Here is a 15,850-nt window from a genome sequence, read left to right as displayed (position 1 = left end):
GTCAGAGGTGACTCTTTTGCTGCTGAGTCTGTGACTTCCTCCTGAATATGTCTGCCCTGCTGTAACTACTTGTAGATTTATTTATTTGTTTATCCTTTATTGACAGTATTAGTCCACTAGGCTAGTAGCCTCTTTTCAGGGGAAACCTTAGGTGGTACTTGTACTAAAATGGGAAATTTGACCAGGTCATTCGGGAACTTCCTCTACTTGGCATTGTTTTGAGTGGGACCCATTTTGGAGGAGCACTTCCTGTTTCTGTTCCAGGTGCAGAGGCAGCCCAGAGAAACAGGGAGGCAGATGGGGTTCATGGATAAGTGAAGGAAATGAAGGAGAAAGCAAATATCAAGACCGAAGAATGTGTGCAGGATTCTGAGGAAATGTTTCAAAGAGACCTGTTTGATGGAGATGTCTCAGCAAATGATGGATGTATAATACTTACAACCCTCCAGTCAGGAGGGTTGTGGAATGATTTACTGAAAGAAATGGTGGTGCAGTGAGCCAGAAAATGAAGGAGATGTTTCCCAGGGGACATTACGGAGAAAATACAAAAGGAGGATGTGGAGACAATCCTGAAGAATAGGGTGAGATGGAAAAGAAAATATGCAGAGAAAGTAAAAGAAGGCAAAGGTGGAGTATCAGAAAAGAAGGCAGAAGAAAATGAAAAATGGAAGTATGTGGTAAGGATTCAAAGTAAAGAAAACAAAGAAATGGACTGGTATGAGGTGTGAGATAATTTAATAGCTCATTTTGGTGTAAAAGCACATGAGGTAATAGCATTTATTTTTATTAACAGAGAGACATTTTGTGAAATTATATTTGAGACTCTTTCTTCAATGGAAAATTTTCTTGAAGAATATGAATAAAGAACAACTGTTACCCATGGAAACTTTATGTGATAAAAGCATTTAACAGCAAAACAAAGAACAGACGTAGAAAGACAGCCTTTGAAAGGACATGTGAAAGCTTTATGTAAAGAAGTACTGGGCATTGGAAACATTTTTGACCAAAGGGGTTTCTGGACTGGGACTGTAATATTGTGTTAAAAACAGAAAGAGAAAAAACTATACATATACCAAGCATGATAAATGTGTAGGGGAATAAGGGTGCTGTTAAATACTGAGGACAACCCAAAACATGTTTTTTTTGTGTGTGTGTGTGTGTGTGTGTGTGTGTGTGTGTGTGTGTGTGTGTGTAGAAAAGTACATTTGATAAGTAACTGTGACAGAAGATAATGTTATATTTGTGGGGAAACATGACATGATGCAAAAAATGTGAATTGAAATGTTATAATGTAACAAAATTGGACATTTATGGATGGATTGCAACAATTAAAATAACAGTAAGGAAAAGAAAGAGAAAAAATGAACAGAGAAGAAATTTGAGAAAAATAAGAAAGAAGACATAGAAGAAGGTCCTGAAATAGTGATGAAGAAGACAAACTGGGAGGTAGTAAAAGGGAAAATAATTCTACTGGTAAAAGACAGAAAAATAAAATTTAAAGGGGTTAAGTACAAAAAGAAAAGAAATGGATGAAATAGAATATATACAGCTAAAGATTTGGCTTAGTATAGTGGTTAAGGTGTTTGACTTACAGACACAATGTACAGTGTTTAATGCTCACCTTTGCGAAGGAAATTGGTTAAGCTTAGAATGGCCTATTAAGAAAGCTAACCCAGTAATTAGCTATGAATTTATGAAAACATGAATCCAAGGAAAAATGAAAAATTTTAGAGTGCTTTCTGTAAATGTGAATAGTATTAAGAATACAGTAAGAAGAATAGGAATGTTGGAATTATGTAATACATGTGATTTAGACAGAGATAGATCCAGCACTAGGTGACAAAGGTAGTCAACCTAGGGCCCCATGGCTAGGGTGGGGGGGTTGACTCTGGCCAGGAGGCTTCAATGATTAAGAATATAAAAATAAAAATTCCATTCATGAGTGTGGAATGAGTTACATCTGCAGAACCAGCATCTTCTTCTTTAAGGAAGACAGGCGTGCACACCAACGTGGATGTATGCGTGTGTGTCTGTCAGATTTAAACTAGCCATTCTGTTTATATCAGAGTTAAAGTGCGTGTGTGTGTTGCAGTGTGACAGAGTAGGAGTGTGTGGAATTTAAACTAGCCATTTGTTGCTGTGTGAAAGAGAAGATATGTGTGTTTCTGGCAAATCACAGAGGACAGAAGTCACTAAATAATGACATATATATATATATATATATATATATATATATATATATATATATATATATGAGTTTCAGACTTCATATCCTTCGGAAAATGCATGCAAACACAAATCCTGTTATTCTAATAATTTTCTAAGTTAAAAAGAGCAATATTTAAAATCTATATTTTTGGGCCATAGTATTCCCATTATTTCAGACTTTGTCCAGATGTCTTGCACTAAGAGGTTGAGAGGTATTATAGTATGTAATGCCCTAGTTACGGGGGGAGGGCATGTTACTCAATTAACTTGATTAGGCTTGATCCTGTAACTTGGTTACAGGAGACAAGAGCCTAAATCCTCTACACCAACTATCAGACTGCTGAAGGAATTGTGAACTTCAGTGGAGACAAAAGCCTGAATCTTCTACACCAACTACCAGACTGAAGGAATTGTGAGTTTGCTTTAGTACATATCTAGGGAATTATGAGTTTTAATGCATATTCAAGGGAGTATAAGTTTCAGTTCATTTTCATGGAGTTGTGTGTTTCAAAGGAAGAGAAATTTATTGTTGCTCATGCTAAGTATTTTCAATGGTGCAATTAATTTTGTTCAGCAAATGGCAGTCATTGTTTGTGTTTGTGCTGTAGAATTGGAAAGCAGTGTTAGTAGCATAATTGCTTTTGGTGCAGAAGGCTGTAGATTTTACTCCCACACTATGTAGATGGAGTGCTGATATTGTAGTGCCCTTTCGATTGCTGACTATTTGGTACATTTTAAGGGAGGACTGGGGTTCCACATTCCTAAGTGTATCCTCCTTTGTATGAGATGCCTAGTAACTATGAACCTCTTGTCAGTTTGTCAGTCATTCCCTATTGCAATATTACTAGGTTAAAAAATTGTTTTAAATGTAACATAGGTAATTAATTCAAGGGCAGTAGGCAGATGTAGGCCACAGTGGTGCAGCGGTTAGCATTGTTGCCTCACAGCAAGAGATTCTCCGGTTCAATTCTCGGCTGGAGTGCCTTCTGTGTGGCATCTGCATGTCCTGCCCATGGTCGAGTGACATTTAAAGACATGCAGGTAGGTGCATGCGTGTGCCTTCTTTGAGAGTTGGGCATTGGGCTGGCACCCCGGCACCGTAAAAATCATTGCCAATCATTAGCGGACTGGAGTTCCACTGTGGCGACCCCTAACCGGGAAAAGCCGAAAGACATTAGGCACTGAATTTGTAAATGAAACACTGAAATGTAAAGTTGTTTGCTAGTAGCAATCTCTTTACTAGTTATAGATCTCTTTAATGTTGAATTATTTGAATGACATTTACTTCTGCAGAGATTGTGCTTATTGCCTGATATTGGTGGATTGTAATGACAGAAGTTTAGGTGGCCTTTAACAGTTGAAATTTTCAGAAATGGGTATTTTTGTCATTATTGGTTCATACATTTTGCTTCATTGCTTACTGGAAGAATGTTCAAAACTACAAATTTAAAAAAACATTCTAACAAGTGGTGCTGTATTATACAAGCAATATGACTTAATACAATCAGGAAGGTGAATCAAAGAACACATACATGTATGCATGGCCCTAAACATGTGTGCAAGGAGTCTATGGTTTGAAAACAGCTCAAAGGCAAACTTAATCCCCCACTGGCCAGATGCATTTTCTTTGAATGCAGTTTCAATGAATGAGTTTCAAAAGCAGAGAATTTTGCTGCTCATGCTTTCATTGCAAGACTGTATTGTTTGTTTAGCAAATGGCTATCAATGTTTGTGCTATGCTATTTCAATATATGTAATCATTGCAGAAGTAAATAAGAAAACAGTATGCAGACTGACAAATTTGAACAATGTTTATGGTAACTGAGGAGAAATAGCCAAGTAATGGAACACTGGAATGGCTGGGGAGGGTCTGCTGCAGGAGGGGTTGCTCTGGGGGGGGGGGCTTGATCTACTACCCTGCCTAGAGCCCCATTTGACCATGTTCAAGCCATGGATGTAGATATAATTATTTTAGAAGACACAAGATTTTTAACAAATGAATAAAGATTAAAAACATAGACACTATGGAGAGGAAAAATAATCTGGAATTAGGGAAATGAAAGATGTTCTGGAATAGCCATATTCTTCAGAATTACAGTGAAGTTATTAGATGTAACTTTAGCAAAAATGGGAAGATTAACCATTGTACATTTAAAATGGAAAGAACAAGTCTACAGAATTATAACATTGTATGCTTATGCTAACTGTAAAGAAAAGGAAAGCTTATTTCATCAGATTTTAGACTATGTAGTGATAAATATGAATATTATAATAACAGGAGACTTTAACTGTGATTTAAGAGGCAAGCATTAAAAAAAGGAAATGATATAAGAAAAATGTTAGATGTTATAAGATGTGGTAAATTAAAACTCTGGGACAGAAATTAATGGACTTACAATAGGGGTATGTATAGAATTGAAATAAATTATTATATAGTATTAGAAGGTTTAGTTATAGAAAAAGAAGAGGTAGTTGAAACAGGATTTTCTGATCATCTTGCAATATGGCTGGAGATAAAAGAAAACAAGGGATATATAAAATAGGCAATGAATAAAAAGGATAAATGAGAAAGCATGGAATGAAGAAGGAAAGAGATTAGTAATACAGTTATGGAAAGATCATATTACTATGAGAACATTTTATAAAAACTGGTCTGAATGATGGGTGATATTTAAGGAAAAATATAAAAAATGTTTTTTACATTGGGAATATTATGTGAGAAAAGTAGAGAAAGAAAAATATAAAAGAACATATGACGATGCATTGGAAGATTTAGAACATAATGATAGAAAGTACTTTGACAAAGAAAAAAAAATATATGAAAAAATCAATAAAAAATAAAAATTGTTATATAAGCAAAGATATTTTTACAAATAGCGCATAGCCCCCCCCCCCCCACCTATTTTAAATGTTTTAAACCACAGACATGGATACTTACAAGTCCAATGACTAACTCTTTCCAGAAGACAATATATAACCAAACTATGGGGGAGGACTATGCCCCCCCCACACCCCCCTTACTTTATATACGAACTCCAGACTCCAGGATCACACTACAGTGGGGAAAAGGCCATATATAACTTTCAACAAAATGAGTTTCAGTCAAATGAGTTTTCAGTGAAGTGAGCTTTCAGTGAATTGTGCGCAGGCAACTGAGTTTCAGTGAAATGAAGTAGACCCAATATAATACAAGCGAGAAAGTTAGGAAATCATGTATGTCAGCATATAGTAATAATAAAGTAAAAATACTTGTAAATGGCTGGTTAAGCCAAGAGGTACATATGAAGAGTGGTGTATGACAGGGATGTCCAGTGAGTTGTATACTCATTGCATTAGTTATGAATGTGATAATATGTGAAATAAATTACAAAATGATGGAGGTGAGGTGCATAACACCTGAAGGGTTAAGAATTCCAGTTGTGTTAACATATGCAGATAACATTATAATCATTGTAAAGAACAAAATGTGAATAAAAGAAGTAATAATTTGCACAAATGAGTGTTTAGAAATGATAGTGATGGCTTTTAATAAAGAGGAAAAGTAAAGGTTTAGGTGATATAGTAAAGATCGGGGTATACACTTTACTATGAATTAAATTTCTGTTAGGTATAAACTTTGGGAATAAAGATATAAGTAGAATTCAATGGGAAAAACAATAAAAGAAATAAAGCAAACATATTTTCTGGAGAACATATAAATTATCATTCAGAAAAAAGGCTTATTTGATAAACTCAGTACTGATGGGGAAACAGCATACTTAGCAAGTGCATTTATGTTGCCAACAGTATTTGAAAGGGAATTATTGCAGATATTTTCTTCATTTATATGGAGTTCTAGATTAAACCCCATAAAAATGGGAGTTTTGTATGTAAATAAAGAAAAATGAGGTTTAGGGTTAATTAACCCAGTGGTATACACTGCTTCACTAAATTTGTACAAAGTGCTAAAGTGAATAAATGAAAAAAGATGAGAGATTAGTAGTAAAACTACATAAATATACATATATTTTGTGGTACGGTAAAAAGAGTAAAAGAGAAAAAGAGTATATAAATGAAGAAATAAAACATAACCAAGAAAAAAATGTTTTTATGGAAAATAAAAATTGATGGTATAGAAAAAGATAGAAAAGTATGGTATAAGAATGTAATGATAAAACATTGGTATGTAAAACCATGGGAAAATTCAATGGATGAAAAAAATTATAAAATAAGAAGCAAATAGTGTAATCATAAAGTAGAATGTCAAGATTTTTTGTGGAGACTGGTAACATAATTTGCCAGTAAAAGGAAATAAAAAGTGCACCAAGACGTCAGAGAAAGTGCAAACATACACACATTATTTTGTAAAACATAAAATGTACTTATTTTTACATATTTTAACAACATTTTAACATTTATGTTATTCATCACGTGTGTCCCAGCTTTTCCATTCTGTATAGAAAGCGTTTTTAAAAATTTGGTTTTTATATAGGTATATCTGTGTATACCTTTTAGTTCTGAGCAGTCACTATGAATTAATTAACTTATTACTACTTTTATTGGCTGTTTTAAATTTTAACTAGTATTTAAATGAAACACTTGTACGCATGTTTTATCTGTTGAAGGTTTGACGAAACGTGGAGGTTTATATTAACTGCGTATGCTGCTATTTTGTGTATTGGTTGTGGATTACACCTTGGATTTTAGCCCAATAAACTGCACTTTCGCTGAGGTCTTGGTGCACTTTTTGTTTATCAGTATTAGTTTGCACCTTCCTTTATTGTAGTAAAAGGAAATATGCCACATAAAAAGAAAATTGATAGACTATGTTTACATTGTCAAGAAGAAGAAACTACAGAACACGTTTCTGAAATGTAAAAGAGTAAAAAAATTAGGGGAAAACTATGTAACGGAGATTTTTGAAGATATAAAAGAAGTGGATAAAATAAACATGGATACTAAAAGAACATAAGTAAAGAATATGTTAAAAGAGTAGATAAAAAGTTATTTATGTTATATGGATTACATGGAATGAAAGAATAAATGCAATTATGTTTAGTGGTAAATGGATTTTAGCAACAATGTCAAGTAAAATCAGATGGTGGTTATGGAAAAGGGAGTGGGGGTCTAATGAGGATGAAAATGTAGCGTGATTGTATAGGAAATTATGAATATGTGTTTGTACATATGTAAATATTTATAAATATGTAACTATTTTGTAAATAAGAGTTACTTTTGTATATAAATAAATGAACCTTTTTGATGGGTGCCATGGGATCTATTATATCCACCTGAGCTGCCACCAACTCAAGCAGATGGGGCATTGGTTTAACATCTCATCTGAGGGATGGCACACTCAAGAGTGTAGCACCCCTTTTATGCTGAACTACAATGCCATCTAATGCAGGAATTGAGCCCACAGCCTTCAGTACCACAGGTGAGTGTGCTACCAGTTATGCCACTTGATATTATGCAACACTGAACAGACTGAAAATATCTTATTGCATGTAGCAGGTCATACTGCACTGCACTCCCAGATACATTCAGAAAGTAGAAGCATGCCTTCTGATGGCCAGATACAGTTTTGACAATGACACTTGTCTGTGACAGAGTTTAGTTGTAGCCATTCTCTGCCATGGTCTGGAGATTTCGGATAGGTGTCATTAACTATTGATCTAGGGCATCTACATTATTAACAGATAAAAACCAGTGAAGCCTCCAATTCACACCAAAACCACGTTTATTGAGCGCTTTCATCAGCAACCATCAGCTGACTTCTTCAGAATACAAAAACAGACAAATATCAGGTATTTATACTACCCAAAATCATGTGACTCAACCACTTTTTGTTTTAAAACCATATACACCTAAAATGACAAATATTTAGTTAAATATGACTCATACAAAATTCAGACCTTAAAAACATATAAAAATACACACCCCAAAAATATACACATATAACCATCTAACACAAAATATGTATGTATGTATATATATATATATATATATATATATATATATATATATATATATATATATGGTTCCCTATCAGAAGCCTGAAACACTATAAGCTTGAAAATCAAAATCCTGAAACCAAAAGCCTGAAAATTCAAAATCCCGAAACCCAAAATCCTGAAACTCAAAATCCTGAAAACACAAATAATGCTAATATGTCACTATAAAGACACTAATATCTACCAACTGACCCTGACCCTAACCCTAACCCTAAGGTCCGTCAATATCGCACACTCACCTGACCCGCCCTAACCCTAACTCACTTAAACCGCCCCTAACCCCAATATTTGTCACTATTGCATACATGCCTAACCTGCGCCCTAACTCACTTAAACCGCCCCTAACCCTAACATAAAACCAACCGCATACTCACCTGAACCCAACGCATGACCTAACACCACAGGGCTAACAATAGCAAAGCCACAATGACGTCAGTATGTCCATTTTGTGTTTTCAGGATTTTGAGTTTCAGGATTTTGGGTTTTCGGGATTTTGAATTTTCAGGCTTTTGGTTTCAGGATTTTGATTTTCAAGCTTATAGTGTTTCAGGCTTCTGATAGGGAACCATATATATATATATATATATATACATATATATATATATATATATATATATATATATACACACACAATAAAAATACATATGAATAAGTGTAACCTCTTTCTTAAAGATTGTTGTTTGTGTTATTTTATCTATTGTCCAATTCATGAGCGTATTTTCAGAAAACTACTCAAACTTACACTTTCATTAAGTCCAGGGAAATTGGTGGCATTCCACCTAATTTGCCACCACAGTTCCCTGAAATTCAAAAAATCTTCCCAAGGACCTCCATGAGGATCTTGGGGAACTTTTTCAATGACTAAGAATTTAAAGTCATGCCCAGGGAACTGCATACTATGTTTGTATAAAGCACTGTTAGGGTTACCCGCAAAGGTAACCGCCTTGAAAAACTACTCCAAAGCTGACTTTGGGCTCCTAAAAACAGAGATGGCTAACTTCACGGCACCCATGCCAATGGAAAACAGCTGGATGACAGCCAAATCAGACACCAATGCACTGTACAAATATGTACATAAATGCATGGAACTAGCCATACCCAACAGAACCAAGATGCTCTCCTCCAAAAAATGGAAGCCAATCTGGTGGTCCCCTGCCATTAATAAACTCTACAATAGAAGGAAGAAACTGTTGCAGTAAAAGGGGAAGTCCCAAGACTTGAAAAACTCCCTTATTAGCCTCAACAAAAAGTTGAGATCCCCCATCAAATCCTCTAAAGCCAGCTATGAAAGCAGAATTGCGGCAGACACTAAAAACAATCACAAAGCCTTCTATAGTTATATCAAGAACCTCCACGGCAATACCCAGATTTGCTCTAAGTTACTGCACAATGGTACTTCCTATACTGAGCCAACAGATATTGCCAACATACTGGCCAACAGATTTAGTGCCAACTTTACTCCCCCCCCCCAAAGGACCAATCACAATACTGGAAGAATGCCAGGCACCCAGCATTACTGCAGCACAGGATAAAGCTGCATTGTCCAAGGCCAAGAATACAGCTTCCATGGGACCTGATAGTATCCCTGGCTGTGTTCTACATGAACTACAAAGCAAACTGCCCTGTTCAGTCACAGCCTCACCTCAGCCTTTGTCCCTACCAAATGGTGCACTGCTACAGTCATCCCTCTCCATAAAGGGGAAGAAACTACACACTCTGGGAATTATCACCCCATTAGCTTGATGAGTCTGACATGTAAAGCTATGGAGTGCATCATCATGGACCTGATTAACAAAGATATAGGAAATTTCCAAATTCTAGACCCCACACAATTTGGCTTTGTGAAAGGGAGATCATGCCTGCTCAACCTGGTTGACTTCTTTGAGTCAGTCACCAGGGTTGGGGATAAAGGTAAGGCAGTGCATACAGCCTACCTCGATCTGGCCAAGGCCTTTGATACCATTCCTCACTCAGGAATTATTGATAAACTCACCAAACTAGGCATCAACCCCTATATCACTAGGTGGGTTGTAAATTGGCTCTCGGATAGAACACAGTGTGAAAGTAGCAGACTCCAAGTCAGACTGCTGACCAGTTATGAGTAGAGTCCCACAGGGATTGGTCCTGGGTCCTCTCCTGTTTGGCATCTACTTCTCAGAAGTCCAGGCCAACACAAAGGGACTCTGGCTGATGAAATTCATAGACGACTGTAAGCTGGGAGCCATTATTAACTCCCTAAGTGATGCAGACATCCTACAGAAAGGCCTCACTGAGACCAGTAACTGGTGTTGAAATCATGACCTTGAGCTTAATGCCAAAAAATGTGTCATTATCCCCTTTGGTTAAAACTCAGTTCCCACTAATTACCACATTGATGGGAGCCCACTGAACACTGAAAATGTTATAAGAGATCTGGGGGCGCAGGATGACAGCAACCTCTCCTTCGACCACCACATTGCCACTGTGGTCAGAAAGTCGTTCTATGTGGCACATCTCATTACCAATGGTTTTGCATCCAGGAAGAAAGAGGTCATTGTCTCTCTCTCTCTCTCTCTACTCTTCCCTCATAAGACCAATCATTGAGTATAATGCCCCATTTGGCATGTAACTCACTAGACACCTGCAACAGCTGGAGAGGCCACAGAAGTACCTCACGAAGAGGATCCTAGGCATTAAACCCATGTCCAACACGGACAGACTCAAAATACTCCAGCTATTCTCTGTCTCATATCACCTACTTAGAGGCGATCTTTGCTTGACTTACAAGGCCATGTCTGATCCAGCTCTGTTAGACATGCTACATCTAAAGAAATCCCAATCCATCCGCACCACATGCTCCAGAGACCTCAACCTCATTACCACAATCAACAGAACATGCTGGAGGGACAGGTTCCTCACCCAGAGACTGCCCATGTTCTGGAAAAGACTTCCCATACATGTCAAGCAGAGCACCTCGCTGTCCCTCTTCAACAGAAATTTTCATGAGTGGATGGGTAATAGAAAGTTCACCCCGGGGATCACTTCAGTGGCTCTACTTGATAGAGACATTGGGGACTAACGCTGGGCGGCTCGATGCCAGGGCACTTCTATGGGTTAGGCTTGTAAAGGCACCAGGGCCATTAGTCTAGTACACACCTATGAACCATGTCATTACACCACTATTTGCATACTATGCAGGTTGCGGCATTTTTCAGGTTTCCACTCACCTTGCTTATGGCCACTGTTCACAAAAAAATCACTTACGATGAGATGAAAAATGTTTCTCAGTCTAAGGGATAATGTACTACTGAACTTTACAAGTCATTTTATTCTTTACCATAAATACCATGGGATCTTTTACATTCGTCTGAGCTACCACCAAGATGAGTCCTTGGTTTAACATCTCATCTGAAAGACAGATTACTCCCAGGGTAGTTACAGGTAATGTCTAATTTAAATTTTTATGTATATTTTTCACTGTTGTTTAATAAAAAAACACCAGCATGTATGTTACCTGTCGTCTCCCTTGTCTTGCAGTTTTCCACAAACTGTCCATTGATCCTGAGGTTCCAAACTTGTTGGTTCCTTCCATTCCTCTGCCCAGAGAGCGTACTGCTATGTTTTGCTTCTCACCTACCCTAAAAACAAACAACAACAATGTTATGTAAAATGCCATTTTCTAACAACTCAAGCATAACAAGCTCAAAATAAAAATGCCAGTCATAAATTTAAAGGCAAAACAATGCCTTGTGCAAAAATGTTAAGGATGACTACACATTTCAGTTGTAATGTTTCAGTGAAAAAAAACTCTAGTCAAGAATATGAATGCCAAGCAAACTGCACTACTGCTAATTTAAGAAAATCTTAACTTAAGAATGGTATTCTCGTCTACCTCAGTTTTATAACACTGCCTTATTTCAGCCACAGTTTCTGTCCCAAACATTTTACACACAACTTACCCCCACCAACACTAATCACAGAGAATACAAACACCTACACAACTCTGAACCAGTTTTATGCTAGTTACAGTATGATCTTGAACCTTCCATTACTGGTAAGGTTATTGAGAAAGTTGCCTATTCACAACTTCATTCTGTTTTACAGGCATATTTTATTCTGTGGAGTGTTGGGAAGATGCATCATGACATTCAACACAAAGAAAGAGAGCAGAGTTAGTCAGAGGTTAGTAACAGCACAGTATACATTTTGGGGAGTCCTGCCATGCAAGTGCTGTGATCAATGTGGAATAACTATGCTGATATACTGAAAATAAACAAGTGTATTATTAATCTAAAAGACACCTAGTCAGGACTCAACTCATTACACACAACCAAGTAAATTCCACCTGTCAATAAAATGTTTACTATCACATTTTGAAAATCAATTAGTCGAGTGATAACTTAATCGAAAAAAAAATACTGAAAATAAAAACATTGCCTAGGCAAAATGCCGAAAACGGTAATGACACATCCATATTTGACACTGTCAACATTACCCAATGTACCTTGCTATCCAGTAAATTTCAACAAATGTTTTGCAGGGGGCAAGCCCCCCTGCACCCCCCTCATCCCCTGCTACTTATATATACAAACTCCGAGACTGCACTACAGTGTGGAAAATTAGAAGTTATGTACCTACCATAACGTTCCATGTTAGTTGTCTTCTCTCGCCTTCTTTCTTGCTGGATGGGTTCGGAGCCGATCCTCGGCTCCGACTCGGCACTTGCTTAGCTTGAAAACTCCTTTTACCAGCTCGAGGCAACCCTATATCGCATGATGCAAGGCGGGACTACCTCAGATCTCGTTTGGTAGCTAACATACCCTGCTAAGGACTAACCTAATATAACTAGGAAAACCAAGTTCATAATAAAGGACTCTTCTAATGAAGGCTCAGGAGGAAACAACCTGAGAAGAGGAAACTCTTCAAGATCTGTCCAGGCCAGGGGGGAAGGAGGGAGGGACGCAAGAAAGAAGGCGAGAGAAGACAACTAACATGGAACGTTATGGTAGGTACATAACTTCTAAATGTTAAGTTGTCAATCTCGCCTTCATTCTTGCTGGATGGGACCGCGTCCCTAGCATCTGTATCCCGGGTGGCTCAATGGAACAGACTCTTGAGAACTGTGGAACCAAAACTGTCCCTGTCCCTAGAGGCCAAATCCAATTTGTAATGAGAGACAAAGGTATGAGGAGTGGCCTAAGTAGCTGCTGCACAAATGGTATCAATGGGTAGTCTATCCTGAAAAGCTGCAGAAGTGGATAGACTCCTGGTTGAGTGTGCTTTCGGTTTAGAAGGTAGTTGCTTGCCTCTGAGCGAATACACGTAAGAAATGGTGGAAGACAGCCATCTGGATAAGGTCACTTTTGATACCGGAAGACCTTTCCTATTTTCTGCATAGGAAACAAATAATTGGTCTGATTTCCTGAATTGTTTAGTTCTATGCAAATAGTACCTGAGCTGACGATGGACATCCAAAAAATGAAGCTTTTGCTCCGCTTTGTTAGAATAGTTAGGGAAAAAGACTGGTAAATCGATAGATTGATTAATATTAGTTTGAGAAACAACTTTGGGAAGAAAGGACGGATTTGTTCTCAAGGATACCCTGTCCTTGTGAAAGACCAAGTAAGGGGAACGGATGCAGAGAGCTTGAATCTCGGAAACCCTTCTTGCTGAAGTGACAGCCAGTAAAAATATAGTTTTCCAGGTCAATAATTTCAATGAACATGAAGCAGATGGTTCGAAGGGTGGTAATATTAAGGATGCTAACATTAAATTCAGATCCCATTGTGGAGGAGGATGTTTTATTGGCGGCTTCAGGAGAAACACTCCTTTCAGAAAGGCCTTGCATAGTCTATGTGACATAATGTTATGATCTTGCAAGCCAACATGATACTTGGAAATAGCAGCCAGTTGAACTTTTACTGTAGATGAAGAAGATCCTGACTGAAAAACTTCAGCCAGGAAATCTAAAACAAAATGCACAGGAGCAGTAAAGGGATCAATATTTCTGGAATTTGCCCAAATGGAAAAACGTCGCCACTTGCTAGCATAAACGGTTCTGGTGGACGACTTCAAAGAAGCCACTAAGATATCTCTGACCGGATCAGAGATCATTGGAAGCCTGGCTAGGGAAGGAAGTGGAGCAACCAAGCAGTGAGGTTGAGAGAATGAATGGCCCGGTGCTGTTGACCCGACTGGTGGATCAAAAGATCCGGAACTGGGTCCAGATGCCAGGGCTGCACCAGGAGGTGATGATGCAGAGACGGAAACCAAATTTGTCGAGGCCAGTAAGGGGCAATGAGAATCAACTTGGCCTCAAAGCGGTGGCTTTCTGAATGACTTGTGGAATCAAGGGAAAAGGAGGAAAAGCACAGAAGTCCCCGGGCCAATCCTGGATTAGAGAGTCTCTCAGGGGTTGGCCTGGTAGGGGAAAGAGGGTGAAAAGTCGGGCACTTGTTGTTTTGGGGTGTAGCAAAAAGATCGCAACAAGGTGTGCCCCACTTCAGAAAAATCTGGTCCACTATAGATTGATTGAGAGACCACTCGTGAGGCATGAGAATGGATCTGCTCAGCCTGTCCGCCAAGAGGTTGGACCTGCCGGGGATGTGCGTTGCTATCAGAAACCGATGAGAGGAGATTGCCCATTGCCAAAGTCTGAGAGCTTCTCGACACAACGGATAGGACCTGGTCCCGCCCTGCTTGTTGATGTACCAGACCACGGACATGTTGTCCGTTTGCACTGCAATAGTCCCCGCGGGAAGAAAGTCGTTGAGGGCTTGCAACGTTAAAAGCACCGCTCTCATCTCCAGGACATTTATGTGCAGATGGTATTCTATGGGTTGCCACGTCCCGTGGACCATCCTGCCCTGATAATGCCCCCCCCACCCGATCAGAGAGGCATCCGTAGTAACTGTGGCAACCGGAGGAGAGGGAACAAATGGTCGGCCCTGATGAAGAAGAGGAGAAGATATCCACCAGTTCAGATGAGTCCTGCACGATTGTGTGACTAAGATTTCGTGACTCATCGGAAGACTGTGGAACGACCACTGAGTGAATAACATCCACTGCAGAAGACGCATGTGGAAGCGAGCCAGTGGTAGAAGAACAATGGCCGCAGCCATCAGACCTATTACCTTTAGTATCAATCTGGCTTTGACCTTGCTGCTCTGCAATAAAATCTGAACGTATTTTTGGATGTCCAGAATTCTCTGATCTGTTAGTCTGGCTAACATTTTGACGGTGTTTAATTCTGCGCCTATAAAGGTGCTAGATTGGCAAGGCCGCAGAGAAGATTTTTCGAAATTCACTGAAATTCCCAAACTCTTGCATAGCTGCAGAGTGTAGTCTCTGGTCTGAAGAAGCTGACACCTGGTGGTGGCGGAGAGGAGCCAGTCGTCTAAATAAGGAAACACCTGGAATCCTTGACGTCTCAGATGAGCTGTGACCACTGCCATGCATTTGGTAAACACTCTGGGGGCTGAAGTGAGGCCAAAGGGCAGGGCTCTGAATTGATAATGACTGGTCCCTAGCCAAAAGCGGAGAAACCTTCTGGAGCACCTGTGAATCTTTATGTGATAGTACGCGTCCTGAAGGTCTATTGAGCACATCCAGTTGTCCTTGCCCAGAAAGGGCAGAATGGACTGAAGTGTGACCATCCGGAATCTTGCCTT

General features: G+C 38.7%; 1 protein-coding gene across 2 annotated transcripts in view; it reads right to left on the bottom strand.

The window, feature by feature from the left end:
* MOK (MOK protein kinase) overlaps positions 1-15,850 on the bottom strand; it is a 969,382-nt gene that overhangs the window by 70,299 nt on the left and 883,233 nt on the right. For both annotated transcript variants that reach the window (XM_044074537.1, XM_044074539.1), the window contains one exon: positions 11,695-11,818. In XM_044074537.1, coding sequence (XP_043930472.1) covers positions 11,695-11,818 — 124 coding nt within the window. The remainder of the gene's footprint in view (positions 1-11,694; positions 11,819-15,850) is intronic.

Source organism: Protopterus annectens, chromosome 6.part0 (genome assembly GCF_019279795.1).
Source record: "Protopterus annectens isolate FY-2018-M chromosome 6.part0, PAN1.0, whole genome shotgun sequence".
In the NCBI taxonomy this organism is placed as follows: Eukaryota; Metazoa; Chordata; order Ceratodontiformes; family Protopteridae; genus Protopterus; species Protopterus annectens.
This window is presented reverse-complemented; position numbering and strand designations above follow the sequence as displayed.